At 33.0% G+C, this 22,227-nt stretch overlaps 1 protein-coding gene across 2 annotated transcripts; it reads right to left on the bottom strand.

Annotated features, from left to right (window-relative positions):
* Positions 1-2,064: 2,064 nt before the first annotated feature.
* On the bottom strand, positions 2,065-20,165 carry LOC126828276 (class E basic helix-loop-helix protein 40). 2 transcript variants are annotated; one of them, XM_050557958.2, is made up of 6 exons: positions 19,766-20,165; positions 14,658-14,730; positions 13,930-14,031; positions 5,290-5,371; positions 4,512-4,703; positions 2,065-3,731 (listed from the first exon to the last, which is right to left on the bottom strand). In XM_050557958.2, exons 1-6 carry the CDS (start codon positions 19,840-19,842, stop codon positions 3,025-3,027), a joined length of 1,233 nt encoding a protein of 410 aa, XP_050413915.1. In that variant the 5' UTR covers positions 19,843-20,165; the 3' UTR covers positions 2,065-3,024. The 2 variants fall into 2 exon arrangements, with proteins under 2 accessions (XP_050413915.1, XP_050413916.1); XM_050557959.2 differs by lacking the exons at positions 13,930-14,031; positions 14,658-14,730; positions 19,766-20,165 and having other exon boundaries at positions 5,290-9,184.
* Positions 20,166-22,227: the final 2,062 nt, after the last annotated feature.

Raw genomic sequence — 22,227 nt, 5'->3', positions numbered from 1 at the left:
AAATCAAAATGTTAGGGTAGAATTTTCTATAATGATCGTTTTCTTTTTATATTTTAAATTTAATGCTCGCTGCTTTCTTACATTTAGGTCAAATAAACAAATGTAATGAACATAAATAATTTCATACAAGAGGATCATTAAAGTATTTTCATATTTCATTAGGGATCAAATTCAGGAAAACTTAAACTAAAATATGACAGCTGGATCGAGTCGGTGAATATATCATCAATTAATAGATAAACATCTCCTGTTTAGAATTTATCTCACTGTTCTTATTAGTGTTTAACGCCCGCCCCACTTCCATTGATGGTGATATTACAGACATATTATCTTATTTTATTATGGTTAGTGCAAGCGCAGGGGTCCTTCCTGTAGGAGGAAACCAGGGTACCTGGAAGGTGCCCTTCTTTCTAAGCCACCTATGCTCACATCAGAGATAAAAACCATGACCGCAAGTCAGAGCTTGAAGCACAACACTGATCCAGTTGGCCATCCCAATCCCCCAATTCTATTGTTCATTCCAGTTCAAGATTGCTTCAAATGGAATATTTAAGAGGTATCAAATGAACAGTGTGATAAATTCTAAGTAGGAGGTGTTTATAAATATTGTAACCCAATATTTTAAACATTTTCTTGGAATTCTTTTTCGTTCGTTTAAGCCAAGTAATACAACACAAAAATCAACTTTGTGGTAAAAAATTAGGTTACGTAATAAGATAAAACACTACTGTTAGTCAATTTGGATAAATTTCGCTGTGGATGACATACAAGCATGACTTTATAAAGATTTGCTGTAAAGAAATTTGTCAAGTGTGAATTTTCTCTATTACCATGGTAATAATATACTTCCTATACGAGTCGACCAATGTTTTCAACACCAGAATCCAAGAAATTGCCATTTTGGGCTACAATAATTAATAAATATACAAGGAAATAACGGAGGGAATGTACAATAAGTCTTGGTCGAAAGTCGAAATTAATTTCATTATAAATTTTGATAATATGCTCCACTTATTAAAAGTTTTAAGGTAAAATAATGAATACCGGACAATTAATTTACAGTGTATCTTAGTATTAATAACATGTATTCCAAATTTTGACATCAAATTTTAATTTCCAGAGAGTACATTTAAGCTTTTGGGTTGTTTTTTTTTTTTTATGAAAACTTATTGTTACATTCCCTCTCTCTGAAATGAAAAAAACAAAAAAAAACCTTTTTCTCCTCCCCCTCCCCAAAGCCTATAAACAAATAGAAAAAAAATAACCAAAACATAAACAAAATCATACGTAAATAAATTTTCTTAAAAAGCCAACAATTAAAAACAGATGGGATAAATTATATACATCAGTAATTCAAATACCCTCATTAATATCTTTTAAACTATTATCTTAAATTTAAAATAGAAAATTAAACTACTGCAATGTGGTTTCAAATAAAGTTCCAAATATGGTGTTCACATGCTATATCTAATTAATTTGATATTATCATAGGATACTAATTTTGTTAAAATTATTATTATTCTTTAAATTTTATTATGATGTCAAATGTTGTTATTAACATTTATTATGTCAAAATTATTCAAAAACCACTCAAACAAAATTTGAGAATAAATTGTCAAACCAGAATTATGTCAGAAAAAAAATGTATCGAAAATACAGTAACAAAAAAAATTAATGGATAAATTGTTATATTAGAATTATGCCAAATTTATTTAAATATTATTATGCCAAATTTTTATACTTTAGAATTATGCCAAATTTTTAGACCTTAGAATTATTCCAAATTTTTATACTTTAGAATTATGCCAAAATTTATAGAATTGATGCCAAATTTATAGAATTGATGCCAAATTCATAGAATTTAGAATTATGGAGAATTTATAGAATTTAAAATTATGACAAATTAATAGAATTTAAAATTAAAATTTATAGAATTTAAAATTAAAATTTATAGAATTTAGAATTATGAAAAATTTATAGAATTTAGAATTATGAAAAATTTATAGAATTTAGAATTATGAAAAATTTATAGAATTATATCAATATATGTCAAATTTATTGATCATATTGTAGCATCTATTATTAGCACACAGTCACATTCTAGCTGACAACAGATGAACAATAATGTGACCTGTAGAACGTTTACAAGGTTGCAACGAGCAATGAATTACGCAAAAACAGAAATTTTATATATTCTTTTCCTGTAAATGTATTCTTAAGAACATAACCTATTAATTTGTTTAATCATATAGTGCGTATGTTAAAAATTAAATTAATTTAAGTTTAGGCTTCTATTGAACCTCTTTGTCATTTCCTGGAAAATGACCATAAATCTTTTCCATAAAACTTATATTTTAAATAATGATGTGCCAATTTCCTTTCTTGCTTTTTGAAAACATTTGTTCGTGTGTTTATATCTGATAATAATCATTGATTTTCTTACAGGTTTACCCCTTTGGACCAAGTCTGGAAATAGGGCACTGGTCACAGACACTGTCAGGCACAATTCCTCTGATGCCAGCAATATGTCTGGCCCAGTTTTTATTGACATTTTGTCAAGTATAACTAAAATAATTTTTTCCAGGCCCGAGTCGATAACATTAAATATTAGTAAACAATTTTAATACATTATTCAGTTACATCTTAAATTTCAACTATTAGCGGCTATCAGCCTACAATAAATATTTACAATTTAATTATCACATCCAACATATAATCTTAACAATTGTATTAACAATTTATATTAACAATTTATATTTACAACTCTATTTATAACTATATTTACATTTTCAATATCACATGTAATGCATCATTCCTTTTATTTACAAATCAAATTGGATTTATAATAATGGCACTTGGACGCAACTGAGCGCTCAATTTTTTTTTCTAATTTTTCTGTGCTGTTGGCACTTTATACGCGCGATTGAGCAGTTCTGGATTACATAATCACACCAGTCTGATTCCAATTAGCACTCTTTCATATCACAATTAACCATTCATACTCTATTTACAAAATTCTTATGTTTACACTTTCAATGCATAAGCGGCACAAAAATGAACCGGGATACTGATTGGATGAAAAACTTTCTGACTTGAGTAACTTGAAGTTTCAAACAAGTCTGGCAGGAATGACTGATTAACAGAAATGGGAACATAATGAGTGCCTGAAGGATGGATAACGAAGCCTGGTAAACAAGTTAGAGAACTCTCACCATCATCTCTCTTTTCATTGTTAGTATTATCCATAGTAATGGGCATATTATTCAATGAAGAGGACGATGAACAAGATGACATGGGACTTGAACTGTGGCAGGATTTATGATATCGGCTGGCCACATGTTTGGGTCGAACCTCTCTTTCCTGCTCGTGGGAGCTCACCGATGATGTGTCGCTTTCCTTCTCTTTAGAAAATCTTCTTCGGATACAATGTTTAAATTTGTAGTACCCTTTGCTTGTTTTACTTCTTTCTTCCATGCTGTCATCTGAAGACGTCTGACTACTAAAAGTTGAATTATTATTGATGGATTTGATAGAGACACCAGAATCTGTCTCCAGGTCGGACATTCTATGTGCTGTCATCCCCATAGCAACATCATTATTATCAGCATCACAGGACATTTTCTTGGGTATGTCACCTTCATTTGTGAGAAGACATTTTGCTTCTGTATCTATAGGTATAAACTTGGTTTCACGCTCTGTATTAATTTCTTTTCCTGCCTTGACTTGTAAATCTGAAAATATGTCAATATTGATATGTAATGATTTGGATAAAAAAAAGTGTCTAATTAAATTTGATGTTGATTTGTTTTGCCGAGTGGGCACTGTCGAAATCTAAAATTTAACATTCATATAGTGCCAATGAATGTTAATGTCTCTCTGAAATTCGCCTGCAAGTATGGGTCTTTAGCTATGGGACGAAACCAGAAAAAACCCACAAGGTTAGACAGGCGACCCTATTCCTTGTCCCTTACAAGGGGAGAATCGAAACCATGCCACTTGACTCAATGAGAGACCATATGAAGCAACATGCATGCGTCAATCATTCGGCCACCCAATACCCCACCCGCCATAGCCAAACAAAAGAAACCTAATGGCTTTCATCTCAACATTAGTGTTATTTTCAGTGTGTAGGAGATACCGGTAGCTCTAGTAGCTCGAGGAGTATGGTGCCGATTCAGTAACCAGGGGAATCCCAGGTTTAATCCTGTAGTTGGCAGAAAAAGTTCCTTGAGATTTTCCTACCGGATTTCCCTTTGTTAGTTGAGCAGAAATCAAGGCCTCTCAAAAAAAAGTATCTGGTCAGTTGGATACGAGAAAAACTGGGGGTCTGTGTTTACCAAAGACAGACAGAAACTGAAGTATGCTTGTTTTCATTAGCCTATTTTGTGCATTAAAATAAAAAAAAAAATCATTTGTTAAAGAATGACACCATCTCCATTATTCAATATTTGTGATCTGCCATTTTGTTATTCAGCAATAAGTCAACTGTACTAAATTTTATCTAATCTCACCTGTCACTTCGTCAGCCATTTCTTTACTCTTTTTATCTAAATGACTGCAGACTCGGCTACAAAACGGATTTGATGCACTCACTCCTTCAACATCCACTAAAAAGTTGAAAACTTCTTTCTTACACAGCTGAAATCCATGGATAAAAGACTGTTTGACCTCATCTTTAGACACCTGCACATCAGATTTGTTAGCTGGAATTTAAAGATACCAATCAAAGTTACTACATGTGAATATCATACAGCTGCCGCATTGCACTGTAAATCTCCAAGAAAACAACAAACAGGTTGCCAGCAAACACGATAACTGTCTATGTCAACAGAGCAATATATAAAACTAGGTGCATTGTGATTCTGTTGAAGGTAACTATAGAGCCTTTACAAGACACTAAAAAGTGATCAAGGGCAACAACCCATGAAGTAACTGTTCAATAAGAGAGAGACAGAGATGGGGTTTAATGTCCACTCGACACAACTTCAATAATTTGTTTGCATGTAGGGGTCTTTAGCAGGGGGAGGAAACTGGAGGACTCGTAGAAAACCCATGAGGTTGGACAGGCGACCCTACTCCTTGTCATGTACAACCAGCTGTTCAATAGGATTCTTCCTTGCTGTTACATAAACATACAACATCTACAAGATTTATCAAGGTGATCAATGATAGACCTTATGATCTAAAGCACACGAGTCATACTACTCGACCACCTCCCGTTTATAGAATAACCTACTGGAAACAATACAACACCTAGTAAAACATCTAGTTTTAATTTGGTTAACTCACCATGTTTAACTTGAACTTGTAGTGAAGTAATATGCTTGATGGCCATTTCAATAATTTCTGTCTTTTCTATTCTACCTTGACCCTGAAAAGAAAAGATTCATAAGTTTTCCTTCGAAATAATGTCAACGATAAATTTGACGAAAAGAGTTTATGTGTCTATTTTATGCTGGTCATTAGAAGACGATCGTGAAATAACTAACAGAAAAAAAGCTGACTGGAACAGCCACAAGCACTGGTCATCTCAGCAACTGGTCATCTTAAGAAAATCAAAATTGCTAATGTTGGTACTGCAATCCATTAAAGCCAAACGCAGGATAAGTATATATTTAAGCTAATGAAATGATGTTTTGGAGCATATAAAGCCACTGAACATTCATATAAGCGTGTTTTAGTTTATGCCGCAATTAAAGACTTCACAGGGTAAGCTGCCATGACATGGAGGTGCATGCTCAAACTTACATCTTTTTGATTTTGATCCTTTAAAGACTGATATTTTAATGCTTAAGAAGTGGGCATTTAATAGAAGCAAATTGCGAGTCAGCTGCCATGACATGGAGGTTCATGCTGAAACTTACATCTTTTTGATCCTTTTAAGATTGATATTTTAATGCTCAAGAAAAAAAAAACAATGATAATTTAACAGAAACAAATCGTAATTTCATTCTCATGACCAACCAAGATGAAATATTGTCTATATATTATCGCTATTGTCAGAACTGCTGGTGGTTTAGCTGCCATTGACATTTTTGGGAAAAATCCCGCTGAGGAATAAAAAAAAAGGGTAAAAAAAAACTGGAGTGGAGGAAAAAATGATTGGGCCAAAAAGATAATTATTATAAGAATGGGGCAAATAAAACAGGTGTAGAGAAAATGATTCTTTAGAAAAAAAAAAAGCTAATAAAACGCCTACATGTAGTACCTTCTTACAATTCTGCTTTTAAAAAGTTTGGGAAATTATACATGTACCTCGTAATGTATACAAACCTTGGCGGAGACATACTACCTCTTTTATATTACATAACATTACTCACAAAACACGGTCCCCTCATACTCTATAACAAGCTAGACTAATTCAAGCACTCCTGCAAAATCGATATATGAGAAAACTTGACGATGTAAGGGACGTGCACAATGACTTTTCTGTCGAAGACAAACACAAAAATATTTAATCAAACAAAAATCCTGAAATAGGAGCCCAAAAGGGAAACTTTTAAGTCAACAAAAACCAAAGACACAGTCGAGTTTGATAGGATGAGTGAATGGCACTATTAGTGCTTGTTGTGAACTCAACATGCAATAGTTCATTTAGACCACGCAACAGAACATATAACACAGACGGGGGCTTGTTAGGCCCCTTAAAACAAAGACAAGCAGCAAAGTCGTACACTGAAATAAGGGTCACAAAAAATCTTTGGGAAAAAGTTTTAAACAAAGCCAAATAGAAAGATACCAGATCCAAAAAATTTCTAATTTAAACTCTCTCTTGCTTCAATGAATAATCACGTTAAGTTTTTGTTCTTTTATCGCGTTCACATGATTACACCAATTTAAAAAAATTAATTTTGACATGGCTCTTTCTTAGGCCCAATGAACTACATGTATCCCAACAAGTTTTAAAAAAATTACAAGCTTTTAAAGTCAAAATATGACCAGAGAGTACAAAAGTAAATGGGAAAGAATCCATCCTTTCGACGAATTCCTGTAAATTTGGAAAAAGTCGGAGAAGATTTGTAGTATGTAAGGTTGGACAGACAAGGTAACAACAATATACGTCCACATATAAATGATGTATAAAAACGTGGAATAAACGTCCCATGTGACGATTTGCTTACATAGTTTCCTCATTTTAAGGATAACCTCTATGTTTAACCTAAGACTGGCATTAAACTAACACGAACCTTCAAACGAACAATATGTATTAAAGAAAATCTGCATTGTAATGTGTAACATATCATTTCAAAGAAACTTTCCTCGACACCACCAGCTTCAGTGTTATCAATATAACTTTGAAACTTTGACCTGAAAACTTTCCTTGAAACTAACCAAATATTTCATTTTAAAATGAGACTTTCATTAATACACACTGGGTTTGTAAAAATGCATGCGGACTTTAATGCAAGTTCAGTTCTAAGCATAGATATTACACCAAACTAAAATTGGACAATGAAGAAAGAATATAGGCTCTGATGTTTGCTCTAGGCATACTGGATACTTTTCAAATGTTTGATTGTCAATATTTCGATTTCAGAATATGATTTTTTTTTAATATTAAACATTTCAAATTTTGGTCAGTTCTCTTGAAAAGAACTACTGGTAATACTTTTTTTTCTGAATTCTGAATTCATTTGAGATGTTAAGAAATCTGTCATGAATTTGAAATATTTAAGTTGTTGCCGACAAGTTCCTCTATTTTTATACTTAATTAAGTTAAAGACAATGCTGACCAATTCAAGAATCTGAATTATTGTTCTTCCCAATCAATTCCACAGTTTATTTTGAATCAGGAATATTGCCGGAATTTACTAAGCATGAAATCTTAGCCTAACATGTTAGGAATTACTGAAATTGACCAGCTCTAGGCTTAAAAGGCAAAATGTAATATGGGAGATAACTCTAGAGATTCTTGATGTGGTCAGCTTGTCATACAACATAAGGAAATATAGGAAATGAAGTGATACATGAACATAAGTGATAGGAGATGTTTAGAGAGTAGTTATGAAATGATCCAAAAAGAAAAAAAAAATATTTTGTGAAAATATAATTAAACATGCAAACAAAGAGTTGAAACAAGTCAAGAGTAAGGAAGATATCCCCCATCTCGATCACAAAATAAAGAGATGACATTCGCCTACTGAAAGAGAGAGAGAGAAATGGGGTTTAACATCCACTTGACACAAACTAGGTCATTTCGGGACTAACATATGGTTCAATTTTATTTCAATAACTTGCTTGCACATAGGGGTCTTTAGCAGTGGGAGGAAACCGGAGGACCCGGAAAACCCCCACGAGGTTGGACAGGTTACCCTACTCCTTGTCACGTACAACCGGGGAATCGAAACCATGCCAGTTGACTCAATGACAGACTTTATGATAAAGCATGCATGCGCTAACCATTCGACCATCCAACACCCCTCACCCAATAAAGCACACAGCTAATGTCCCCAAAAGTCTTGACTGATCAAATTGCTTATCTCTGATAAGCATAATGGATCTTAGTTCATCTTTACCAAGTTTCAACATTCTAGATCAATTAGAAGCTGAGTTATTGTGTACAGACAGGAAATCGGACGGACAGACAGACAGACAGACAGATCCAATTTAATAGTCTCCTGCTTTCTTTAAATATTTTGTCTAAGTTCAATTGGACAGTAAATTTAAATCACATGTATTGTTCTACAATTACTGGATTACTTGAACTTTGCCCCTTTTTAATGATAAAAGAATTGAAACATCTAGCAAATAAAGGAATATCATTTAATATAATTTTGACCTTTAATTTGCTTGATAAAAGAATTAAAACATCTATGAAATAAAGGTATATGATTTAATATAATTTTGACCTGTAACTGATATACATGTAGACATGGTAAACCAGACATGATCTTTATTTCTAAAGATTAGTATCTACCAGGGAACTCTCAATGTAATCCAGTCTATGTATAAAACTATAAGACAAGTGGGCGGTTATTTCTAGAAAAGCACTGATTTGGTTTCCGAAGCATTTTTTAATACTATTATATTCAACAAGACAAATTATAAAAGTAATTACGCGACTGTTTATTCTACAACAAAGTAAATAATCGTTCTATGTTATCATGATGTTGTTTCTACATTAACATCATAGCAAGCAGTTTCATCATTGATATTAACCAAATGGCTGACTTATAGCTGAAACTGACAAATGAGAATATGCATTCTTATTTTATCATTAACAAGATTAATTAATAAGGTAAGGTGTATGATTTCATTTTTACTGTGCATCAGAAAAACCTAATTTTAAATAAAAATCAAAATCAGTGGCAAACTACTGATTCCTGTAAATATATGTCTCTGTTTTAAAGGCTTTTAAAAAAAAAAAATATTTTAATAAATTTTGTTTCTGATTTGTTATGTTCTGAAATTTTAGTCCAGATTTTGAATTTTAATACAGATTTTATATGGGCGCAATATGGATAATAGGATAATTCTAAACGGACCACTTGTCTTAACTAAACAAAAATCAGGACTGCATTTAACAGGGAGTATTTCATTCAATATATTTTGCACTGATAATTCATTATTCTAATCCTGGCATAATGATAATGTGCACCTTGAAATGTTGTGAACTAAAATGCTGCATAAAGATATGAAATGATATCTTGAATTTAAAAGGTGACAAAGAACCCAAGCCAAGAAATTATAAATGCCAAGATGATAGCACATGATAAAGACAACATCACATGATAGAAAGAATAAGCATGAAGTAGGAGACTACAAGAGTTATTAAAGATTGGGACTGTCGAAGTAACCAGTTGCAGGTCTATTCAACAATTAAATTTCTTTTACAAATTTAAGTACAAATGTTGGTATTTCGTCAAAAATTAAAACCTAACGTAAAATTCAGGTAAGACAAGAGTGCTACAATATGAAATCGCTTTGTTAAATACAGCCCTGAAAAAAGTGACAAACATGTGATTTAACATAAATAAGTTCTTCAGTAAGTCTTCTTACCATCGCTGAAGGTAGATTCGTTAATAATTAATCCAAATACCATTAATTTGGCAAACGAATTCAGAATTCCATGAGTATTCTTACACCACTTAAGTTTGGATGTCTTGGAAGAATCCACACTTACCCGGGAAGAACCCATGAGGTGACATTGCGCCCCGTACTTTATATAACTTACGTTACACATGTATCGTTCCCCTGCGGCAACAACATCAGTAGTAGTAGTAGTAGTAGAAACAGGCATGCTACAAAAAAGAACCGCTGCAAACCCAAATGCAATAAAAAGGCAAAGATACATTTAATCGATGCTGTATAAATAACCAAAACAAAGAACTTGAGCATTGTTAATAGTACTTATATTTTGAGAAGACAACAGATAACAAGCACGGCTATGCAAAATTCATTTTTCCAAACAGTCAAATCATTTCACCAAGTACTCTCATTTAGTGTAAAGATAAACACAAATCTACAAATACTTCAGAACCAGAAACCTTGGACAATCGACTGCAGAATTTAACCAAATTTCAATCATAAAAATAACTTTTGGAAAACTTGGGTAAATTCTCTTGTCAAGTGATTATTTCTGTGTCTTGAGTGGCCACAACATGCCTTTCTAAACTATGAATATTACTATTGCACACTACTTTTTGTAAATCCAGTCCATAATTTATGCAATTTTTAACACATTTTAAACCCCATTTATTAACAAAACTTGATTAAACCCAATTGTAAAATATATTTCACATCATTTGTATACCGCTGTATTCAGTGAGGTCAAACCAATTATTAATGCTGTATTCATTACAGCTCCGAAATATCATGTTCAGAATATATAAAGCAATGTCAGCACAAAAAATGTGCATTCTTTACTGACAGTGGAAAATATAATTCAATAGTGCTCAATGTTTTGAACTTACACATTTCAATCTCAAGTTAATAAAATGTGCCCCACCTCCCATTGTTTTGCCTATACTTCTATTATTATCTCAAATCTATTTTTACTAAGAATACACAGCTCGAGCACTCAAGTCTAACAGTGTATTGATTGTGCCATACACGCTTAATCACTACCAGTAACGACCATTTGACTTTTCTCTTCTTATAAATAAAGCAGAGTAAAAAAAAATCATGTTTTCAACAATTAATGCAAAATGTCAGAAGGTTTAATCTAGTTTTGTGAAGTGTATGTCTCCGTCAAGAAACACCCAAAAGGGGTCAACAAAGGACGTATTAAGAATTGCATAAACTACAAACTTTCTGATTTACAAATAAATATACATGTATAATAGCAATATTCATAACAACAGGTCAGGTACGTCATAGCTAGTTTATGGATAGTCTTTACACTAAACACGACCACCAAAAACTTGGCGAAATAAACCCATGTTTGGAAAAATAAAATTTGAGAAACCATACCATGGACAGAGTCATCCTTTCTAAATATAAATACTTCTTCTAAAAATGAAGTAAGTAACTTGTTTGGGTTATCTATTTACAAAAACCAAATCATTTATTAGATGTACCTAGTCTTCCAATTCATTCAAGAAGGTGTGATCCCAGTCTCAAATGAGCATCATTTAAAGGAAGATGCTTAATCAATGATTTTAAAGTCAGAATATCTTTTCTCCTGCAGCCCCATCAGCTAGGTCAGAGCTAGTACCAGTACTCATCTCTGGTGAAATATGTTAATTAGCATAAAAAAAAAATATGATGTTAGCTTAACAAAGATGAATACTTGAGCCCAAAATCTGACATCCAGCTGATAGAAGTAACTGTCTTTTTGGTTGTTTTACAAAGCACAAGGAAGACTTGCATACATGTAAATCATAGCTCCATTGACCATACGTGTATGTAAGTACGCCTCCTAAAATCTGCCCCTCAGTTTTAAACACCATACGCAGCACACTTCTGAATAGCTGAAGGCATTTAGTAACTGGATAGAGTAATAAACTATAACACATACTTATGGAAGAAGAATTGCTAATTTATTTAGGCAACATTTCAAAGAGTTCTTCTCAACGTTTTCGTATATGTCATCCAAATAAATTAACGATTGTTCTCAAGTAAGTATGCGTTATAGTTTATTACCAATATAGTGCTTGTTGCCGGTCTTCTCAAGTAACATATATGCATCTTTAGTTACTGTAGACAACAGGTCCATATGATTTTGCCAATTGCCCGAGATTTATATTCTTTTCATCATTCTAAACCAATGAATATGCCCACTTGTAGGTTTTGTAAATGGTAGCATTGCAAGTAATGACAAGTTAGCATTCTATGGCCAAAAGATCTAGTAGAATATACATGTACAGGTATAATGAGAGTTCACAAGCTATTTCTAATATATTATCACAAATTCAAGGGGAATAACTCTGAAAGTTTTGGATGAATCAAGTACAGATTCAACCCTATGAGATATCAAGGATACCAATTTTCCAATTACAATAGGATTTAAAATAGAGATTATCATATAGATGCAACCATACAACAAGTTTAATTAAAATCTGATCAAAACTGTTCAAATTCAAATTTTACAGTTCCAAGTTTTGTCACAATCTGAAGTCAAATGTAGACTATATCATGTGTTTGAAGTCTGACGGAAGGAACGCAAATAATGACAATATACATGTACATGTATTTCCACATAAAATGTGTGCGTATTTAATAAATCCTGCGAATATTCTGGCTTTAAAAATCTTCAACCATGATAGCAAAATGTCATCAATGCCTAAGCTCTTTCATATGTCATGTTTTTTGAGACAAATGTGTGACAAAATTTTCATACTTAAATCCACCAGCCCTCTTACTTTGATTTAAAACCCAATAACTTTACATGCAAGAATGAAGATTATTCAATGACAAAAATTTTATACTTTAAAATAGATTTTTCTATCAATTGAGTTTCTCAGATATTTTTGAATTAAGGAACATGGTACATGTATATTGTATAGTTGAAATTAGCCGCAGCAGTTTTACATTAAAAGAAGATATCTACATGTATCAACCAAATGTTGTTTATATAAGAAAACAAAATCCACCCCATAATAATTAATTCTTTTCTTTTTTTTTTAGATAATTTACTATATAACTAAAATTCTCAAGGAATGATACCAAATTTGTCAAGAGGAAATTCATACAAGAATGTCTATTATAATTTTAAAGCCGATACGCTCCACTATTTGTCAACATACTAATTTATATCTTGTATATCTAAGCTCTAAGGCTCTGCCTACTATTGGTAGTTCTAATCTTGACATTCGTTTATTTTCTAAATAATTTAAAGGTGTGTATTTGTCCGGAATAAAATTTGACAGGTAATCTTGCATTGATAAAAAAAGAAAACGCTAAAGTATTGGGGTAAAATATCTCTAACTAAAATGATACAATAGAGCTGCAATGTTTCTATAAAAATACCTGTGCCCCCACCCCTATTCAGGACATCCAGGTCACAAGAGACTGGATGATCTTAGTCCTAACTCTGAAACTTCATTGATCCACAGCCATGACACATGATCATCAAGTCTCTATTGACATTTATGTATCCGGTAGTTGTAATAAAAGTTTCATTGCAGCCCTGTATCACAAAACTATATCGTGTCACATTAGTATAACCAGGTTCCCTTGGAAACCTTGCTTACAAACAGGTGCGCTACACTCTAATACAATATTTTTAAAATACATCTGCAAATAAATAAATAATTCAAAATTTAATCAAGATCTTTGATTTAGTGAATCAAAAACAAAAAATTAACTTTCTTCTTATTTTGAATTAAAATATTAAATGTTTTTTTTTGTTGTTTTTTTTTTTTAAATGAATATTCCGTATAGGTTAATATAATTCAAAAAGAAAGATTAATTCTATTTTAAAAATCAGAAAAAATTACTTAAAATGGCATATGTTTTTATGATGATTGAAATAAAACGATGAAATACCTGTTTGATATAGCCATGTGGGATCAGTTTACTTAAATCAGCCAAACAGTTATTCATACGATCTCTCCTCCTTTTCTCAATTATCCTGTGCGACATAGGGTCCTAGAAAACGTAACAAAAATAATCTTTTAAAGATGCATTAAAGATGATTTACATAAAGAGCTGACAGTTCTCACTATAAAAGTTTAAAAATAAATAATGAAAAGGGAATATGTTGAAAATTTCAATCAAATTAATTCATTATCAGTGGAGTTATTGCCATTAGAAGAACAGTGTAGTCGTGATTGTCATAGCTACTGTTGTTACAATAATATACAAAGTCTTGATTATCCATTTATAAAGCAAATCATTAAATCTGTTGAAAATCTTAAAGAGTTGATTATGGTTTTGACAAGTTAATAAATGTGTAATTGATAATTTATATAACATTTAAGGCCTAAAGAAAGACAGATTTAGTTCATGAATACTGCATCTTTAATATACAGAATGAAAGGGGTACCGGTACATGACGAATGGATATCCATTAATTTTTCAGAACGTTTTTCCGACTACAGAATCTGTATTGTTCACAATAATTGCAGTGACAATGTCATTTCAGAGAAAATTTGTGTTATCAAAAACCCTTTTGCACTGCTAATTTAACCTCAATTTAAAATCATATTTACCGCAGTGAAATGATGGTAAAAATATTATAAACATAATTACAGTTAGAATTAAGGACGACTTACCCTCTGCTGTTTACACGATTTCCGGCCACGATGGTAATCCATATCTTCTGGCTTTATGTTGAAATTAAAAGACCTGTAATGAATAAGATTGAGCTCATATTGAACATATATATACACCACAGAATAATACTACACGGCCATAAAATAAATCAATATCAAAACAAACTTAATACTATTAAATAATGAGATACACATCATCCATATATCACGAAAGATTAGCAACACTAATACCCCTGTGTATCTTCTAAGCTACTCGAAGCTTCTACACAATTGGGTTAGCTCGGCATTATAGCGACCATTACATAAAACAGACATTATGAAATAATTCCGTAAAATAAAATTATGCAGCAATTAAAGTAATAATATCATTAAATAAATTTATTCAACCATCTAATAATTTTGTTAAATAAAATTATCAGTCATGTCATAATGTTGATTAATAAAACTTATTTTCACGGCATAATTTCCATGTCTGGTTTTCATGCTCATCAACATGTGACTTCAGTAAAAATGCATTATGTATGATTTAGATAAAGAGTTGACAGTTCTTGCTATAAAAGTCTAAAAAATGGATAATGAAATGGGAATATGCTGAAAATTTCAAAAAAATTACTTCATTCTGAGCAGAGTTATCGTCGTTTCCAGAACAGTGTAGTCAAGATTGTCATTGTTAACGTTGTTATGATAATAAACAAAGTCTCAATTATCCATTTTTAAATTAAATCATTAATTGCCAATCGTATTTAAATCTTGTTGAATATCTAGGGCATGTTAATAAATGTCTAATAATTTACAGAACATGTAATTAATAGGCCTAGAGAAATAGGCAGAATTAGTAGTATTTAAACATTCACAACAAAATATGCAGCTTATTCTATCTACTGTATACCTTGTGTTTTGGGGTTTTTTTTGTTATGGGTGGCTTAACTTGTCCTACTTTTCTACACTTTAGTTACCCATGACCTAGCCAAACTACAATACTGTTCTACTTAAGGATGTTAGTATTATAAATGAAATGGCAGAGAAGCCTACTTTTCTGCACCATCAACAGAGAGAGAGAGAGAGAGAGAGAGAGGGAGAGAGAGAGAGAGAGAAATGGGGTTTAACACCCACTCGACACAAACTAGGTCATTTCGGGACTTAACATATGGTTTAATTTTTTATTTCAATAATTTGCATGCGCGTAGGGGTCTTTAGCAGTGGGAGGAAAACGGAGGATACGGAGAAAACCCATGAGGTTGGACAGGCGACCCTACTCCTTGTCACATACAACTGGGGATTCAAAACCACACCAATTGACTCAATGACAGGCCTTATTCGGCCATCAACAAGTCTGGATATAAAGCAACTGTCACAGAAATGTCAGGCACAAATTCAGGCCTTTTCAGGTGCTTCTCTTTTTTAAGATCCTGACATTTTGCTGAGTAAGCTTACAGAAGGAAACCAGGCTCATAATTCCTGGGCAAATTTTCAGTTTAATAAGCCCGCGCCACACTGTGCCACAGTTAAAACTACAATACTGCCCTACTTCTAGGACATCAGTATCTGAAGTACATGTATTGATTGTTATCTAGTATCAAGCCGTAACTAAGGTCACAGCTATATCAATGACATACGTATATGTACTGATTACATGCACGTTCAATGTTCATATTACTATGTACATGTAGTTAGAGTGTGTACATGCCAACCAGTAATGTACAATACTGATTGACGTAGATATAAGCTTAGTTAATCTACCGGTATATTATATAATATTAAAGTGAAAGTTTGAAGGATTGTAAGATTGCTACATGTATAGGAACCAAACTGTTACACTTTATAGGAATTTTAAAACAACTTCAAAATTATAATTTTACGGAAAATTTAATGATGTTATTTATTTTTTGTATTGCTACATATAACACCGTTCGACTTTAAGGCATTTAAAACAATAGTTAGAAGAAACTTAACAGATTGACCACTAGATATCTGTCATACATATAAAACCAAACTGTTACAACTTTTTACAAATTTCAACATAAACCTCATAATACAACCAGTCTTTTGGCACAAGGAACTTAAATGGTACTATTTTAATCTTGTGTTTATTGCAGTTTATATATTCAATGATTAAATTAACAACTGGTGATGATTGGGCTATTATCTATTATTATAAATTGCAACCCATTACATGTAATTTTATAATAACAGACAGTTCGGTTTATTAACTGCTTGATAACGGTGAGAGTAACCTCACTGAAACGTTGCAGTTAATAAACCTAGTGAATGTTCTAAATAAAACTGCTGTTATATATATCGCTTTCACTAAAAGCCCTTTAAAGATAATACATGTAATTTTAGGAAAACTCTTTAATTTTTCTGGCAAAATTTTAGCTTAAAATGATAACTACTGTAATACATGTAGGACATTCACCTGTGTAATAGTCAGATGACTTATTCATGAAGTCTTAAACTAAAACATTTAATTGGTAGAGTACTAAAACATACATGTAGCACAAAGTTGAGCTCATGGGAGATTCCAGGTAATTAATTAGCTGGTACCAATTATAAGCTATGAATTCTTAGCTTATAATCCAAACTCTATAGCACAGGACGCTCACCTGTATAATGCGGGGTCACTAAGCTAGTATTTTATTATAAGCCATGATAAAGGGAAACAATGATGTGATGTACGAACAGAAAGTTCTAGAAGGTGTTGCAAATTGATAAGTTGGGTAAACATACAATGGGCGTGGTGACCGTTGACTTTGCACAAGGAATAACATCCCATGGGGATACAAAAAAAAAAAATATTTGTATTGTTACTTGGTCTCTCCCCACCCCACTCCCCAGAGAAATTATGTTAGCCACTTGTTGAACATTATGATTATAGTAATGAAAACTGCATACTGAAACCCCAACACCTGGTAAACCTCAAGTAGATGGCCAAATCCAAAAATATAGAATGTCCAGATAAATTTCATCTTCAATTTCAATATATAATTTCAGAACATTGTCTCTTGCAGGACCTCTGCCTTGCATCACTGACAAGGCGGAACCACGCCGGTAACTCATGAACTTTCTCGGTCAATACCTGGATCAAACACAGGACCTCCAGTATATAGCGAGCCGTCTCACGCACTGAGCCACTGCCCCCCCCCCACCCCAAAAATATTTTTATGCATTTGGTCTTAAGTAGCATGGACGGACATGTGAAACATTCTGTATTCTAGGGTTAGGGTTAATATCAAATAATGAACATACTGTATGTAAAAGGTTACTTCTTGCAATCCTGTGGGCATCCTAACAGAGGCGGATCCAAGGGGGGGGGCCCAATTTTCGTCAGTGCCCTTTTTTACTGCTGAAAGTGCCTTTTCTCAGACCCAAATATGTCCGTTCCCAACCCGTTGCAGGGATCCCAAATGACTCAACCCATCGACTCAAACACATCAGTCTGGTCTAAGTAATGCTTCCACTTTCAAATGAATTCTTGTTGTTTAGCTGACAGTGCTCTAATCCTATAGGGTGACTATAGACAGACATCAATGATAGCATCTTGTGGAATCGGCGGCATATACACTCATGCCCATCACCGACGCGCATGAGTGCAACTTGATGTAGCATTGTTTCATGTGTGGACAGTACACAGTACAAGTTACAAGGCTTAAATAGTGATGTGGCAAGGGAATAGATTCGTCTTTTTTCCCCATCATGTACCAACTTTATATATTCCGTATTTAAGGAGTGAAATATACCATTTTAACAATAACTCGCTCGCCTTGACAATTTTCGAGTCACATGTTCAACTGGCTTTTTTGCTCGATTTTAAGGCTCTTTTTCAACGATTTCCGAACGTTTACTTAGACAAAAATATCAGCCAAATAGCTCTTGGAATGACTACAGATGCAAGAAAAACCTTGCAGCGGCGTGCCCCGTCTCCGCAGTCAGTGCCCTCATTTTGCGGCGGCCCCCCTTTTCAATATTCCTAAATCCGCCACTGCCTAATATACTAACAGGTTGGCACTGTATCAATAGTAGATAACAAATCTCATCTCTCAACCCTCCGTGTTTCGAGATAAGAGATGGTGCTATATAGTTCCACGTAGCAAAGCACAACGCAAATCACATCGGGCCTCAATAAGCAAAATTGACAATATTTTTCATCAAAATGAGATTGATTATTGTTATTTATAATATTTCTGCCACATCCAACTACAATTAAGCATATAATCCTACCTGAAACAGATGGGTATAAATCATCGTATTTAAAATCAAGGATTTAAGCCACTACTAGGAACGGCATTTTTAAACGGGAGATGTATGACGGTGTATGTCGGATAAAAATAACGTGAATATTTGGAGTTGGGTGATAGTTGTGCCACTACAATGGCCTCTGTAAGTTTAATTAGTCATAATAGTATAAAATTATCTTATTTTTAAAATGTTACATGCATTTAAAGAAATTGAGTTTGCCACTTGGAACTAAAAGGCACCCAATCCTAGCTAAAACCGACTTCAGTATATCTCAACGTTTTTAGCTATGTTCTCATAGCTATATCGATAGCAACAATACACTCAATTTTAATACAAAAATTTCGGTATCTTTTTCAAAATAAATTTTTTTCCCAACTAACCAGACCCTTAACGTCGGCGTGGCGTGCATACAACATTGGCAATATTAGTTCAAATAGTAAATAACTCCAACTCCCTGTGTGCATAGGGGAAGTGATAAGGTACTTACACTACAGCAATTAGTTTAAAACCACAAAAAACATATATACACTCATTAAAAGTGGTGGGTATTTGTAATGGTTTGAAATTGAACTCCGTAATACGTGACATTAAATTGGGTGAACGAGCCTGTTCCCGTTAAAAAAATACGGCAATATGATTTGAATATGCCATGTCCGTGTCTCTGGCACCTTTGCCTTTACAGTCAATTACAACATACATGTAAAAATTTGGAAAGCAATTTCAGAATCTGTCAACGGCTATAAGACTTTCCTGAAAACGTTCTTGTTGACTGCACACGTGTTTGATAAACGTGAAGATTATATATAATACGTAAGTCATACGGTACCATGTACGTTTACTCAGCCAACATAATGAAAGAACAGTACACTTACCGGTCATCGTGATCTTCTCGGGGTCGCTTCCAATAGTTTGAACTAGTAACAGTAGATTCCATAAAATTTTGTTCCATTGTGTGACAACTACAGTTAATAAAAACTGATAAATCGTTAACGACGAAAACAAAATCAAACAACACACACAGTGTTGTAATGTGAGGTTCGAATTCCTTTCAGTGACACTTCTCTGTCTCAGTTCTCCAAGTTATTTATAACAAATGGCCAGGTCCTATATAGTACTGCTATAATAATATAATGCCAAGGCTTCCTGTCAGTATTGCAATAGTTCCTCGCATGGCAAACGTCTAAGATATAATGCAGAAATGATTCCGGCAAAGATAATAAGACTCTTATCATGTGGAGACTGCAGTTGATATTCACGTGTCGAGTTATGCTAAATATTACGTCACGCATACAATCACGCATTAATATCTACAGTCACGTGTACGACAATGTGCTTCGAGGGTCGATAATACAGCGGAAAAAAAGTGATTTTATCCTAACTACGTAAATTTTTCATGAAGTTTTGATTATCAAAGACTGAAAACAAAATTCAAAAGAGATATTTGTCAAAAGGATTTTGTTAAAACTTCTATTTCAAAGAAAATTGAATAAAATAACTTTATTTAACGATATAAGCGACATTGTTTATAAACTATTTTTAGAATCCCACACGTGAATTTAGCTATGTTTATCCAGTATCACTCACTTTATTGAATTGAGAACGAGGGTTCAACTGAGACGCAATAGCTAAATTGTACTTATTGATCGAAAAACGTGCCGATGAACGCGTGGATTAAAGTCCAGGTATAATGAAGAATGTTATGGAACGTGTTTGATATAATCATTATTAATTCATTATCTCTTGTTATTTTATTTTTCTGCGATATCATCCAAGATAGAAGCGGATTTTATAAAAAGGATAAATAAAACCGCAAAATTGCTTGCGGTATGAATTTTACTCATTTAGTGGGCCGGGTCATGTAATGTATCTGCAATTCTGCAGCGTCGGTCAGTGGAATGGGTCTGATTTAATCCTTTTAAAGGAACTAGATTGCAGATTGAGAGCTCTTTTCAAAAAATCCTATATAGAGTTTTTTTCGGGTGTCACATTTTCTAAGAATTTGGTGTCTGTATTTGGAGAGTGGGGGATTTCTGAGTCAACATACTTCATTCATTTCAAGTTTTAGAACATTATTTTTAGACTTTATTTTGATTCATATTTCTATAGAATCCGAAATGAAATGGGGATGACCGTCCCATATTTCTGATCCATCAGGGCGGATGAAGACAGGTATATTTTGCACTATGTTTCGAATTTAAACTGTCAAAGGTTCTTTTTGTACCATCCGATTGACTGAGGCCCTTTTGTCCTGTACCACTATCAAGGGTAAAACGCGTCGAAAAATCTGATAATCTTTCTCTTCCACCTTGGTGCATTACTAAATTATATAGCAAACTATAATATAAATAAAAGACAAATCCCCAAATTGGTTAAAGTTGTGGTTTAAGTATATACATCTGGTATCTACAGAAGACTAATAATCTCTATATTTTTTTTATATAAAAATAAATAAAATAGTTTCTAACAGCATTCAATAGGAAATTACACATGGAAAAAATCAACTGCCGATCCTATATGAAACTATATAATAATTATTTCTGGGTCCGTATTCAAAGTTTTTTTTTTTTATTAAAGTTGAGTAAAAATACTTAATTTTCCACTCAAGTTAATTCAAAAAACAATTGGTTGTCAATTAGATAAGAAAAACCAAGAAAAATAGCAAAAGTCCGTGCTCTGTTTTAAGCGCAATGCTTTTGTAACGCAGTTAGTTATTGGTTGTTAATCGAACCATTGACCAGTCATAATTTGGAACAGAAATTTGCTTTCGTTAAAGCAGTGTTTAGTGGGATTAGGTACAATCAAACGAAACACTGCGAGGAGTATGTGCATTACCATGTTAGAAGGTATAGAATGAATAAAAACAAGGGAATGTATGGACTGTTTCTATTTTTCTCGTTTTCTCTTACCCAGTGACCGCCAATTCTTTTTTTAAATTGTCAGATATCCTCTTACAGTCTCACATATTTGTTGCATTGTATTAATGTTCGTTTATTTGTTACATGTATATTTGTTGTATTGTATTTATGTAATTTTTGTAATTGTATGCTGCTCCTCGTGGGCGTTTTTATGCAATAAATTTACTTACTTACACATAACAACTTTTGGTCTTCGAAGGAATTATTAGTGAGCAGAAATTCGCCCGTGTATCTGTTATCACTGCCACTTCAGTCAGTTGTATAGAAGGATAACTCGTGTTTTCCTTTTGCGTTCGTCACCTCCGATTGTTGAAACCTTCATTAAGCATCTATCGTAGCAATGATTTCTGTGTTAAAATAATATTTGGAACGTGTTTAACGAGTTCTATCACATATATGATAATGACTGACACCAATAT

This window comes from Patella vulgata, chromosome 7 (assembly GCF_932274485.2).
Source record: "Patella vulgata chromosome 7, xgPatVulg1.2, whole genome shotgun sequence".
Lineage (NCBI taxonomy): Eukaryota > Metazoa > Mollusca > Gastropoda > Patellidae > Patella > Patella vulgata.
Note: the sequence above shows the minus strand (reverse complement) of the source record. Positions and strands in the feature narration are given on the sequence as shown.

Bases quoted from the DNA above. Each gene is read 5' to 3' on its own strand.
- LOC126828276 (XM_050557958.2), bottom strand. From the start codon at position 19,842: ATGGAACAAAATTTTATGGAATCTACTGTTACTAGTTCAAACTATTGG. The intron at 14,032-14,657 runs GTAAGTCGTCCT...TACGTTTTCTAG, and splicing joins AATCGTGTAAACAGCAGAGG to GACCCTATGTCGCACAGGAT. The intron at 5,372-13,929 runs GTATTTCATCGT...TTTTCTTTTCAG, and splicing joins CACATGGCTATATCAAACAG to GGTCAAGGTAGAATAGAAAA.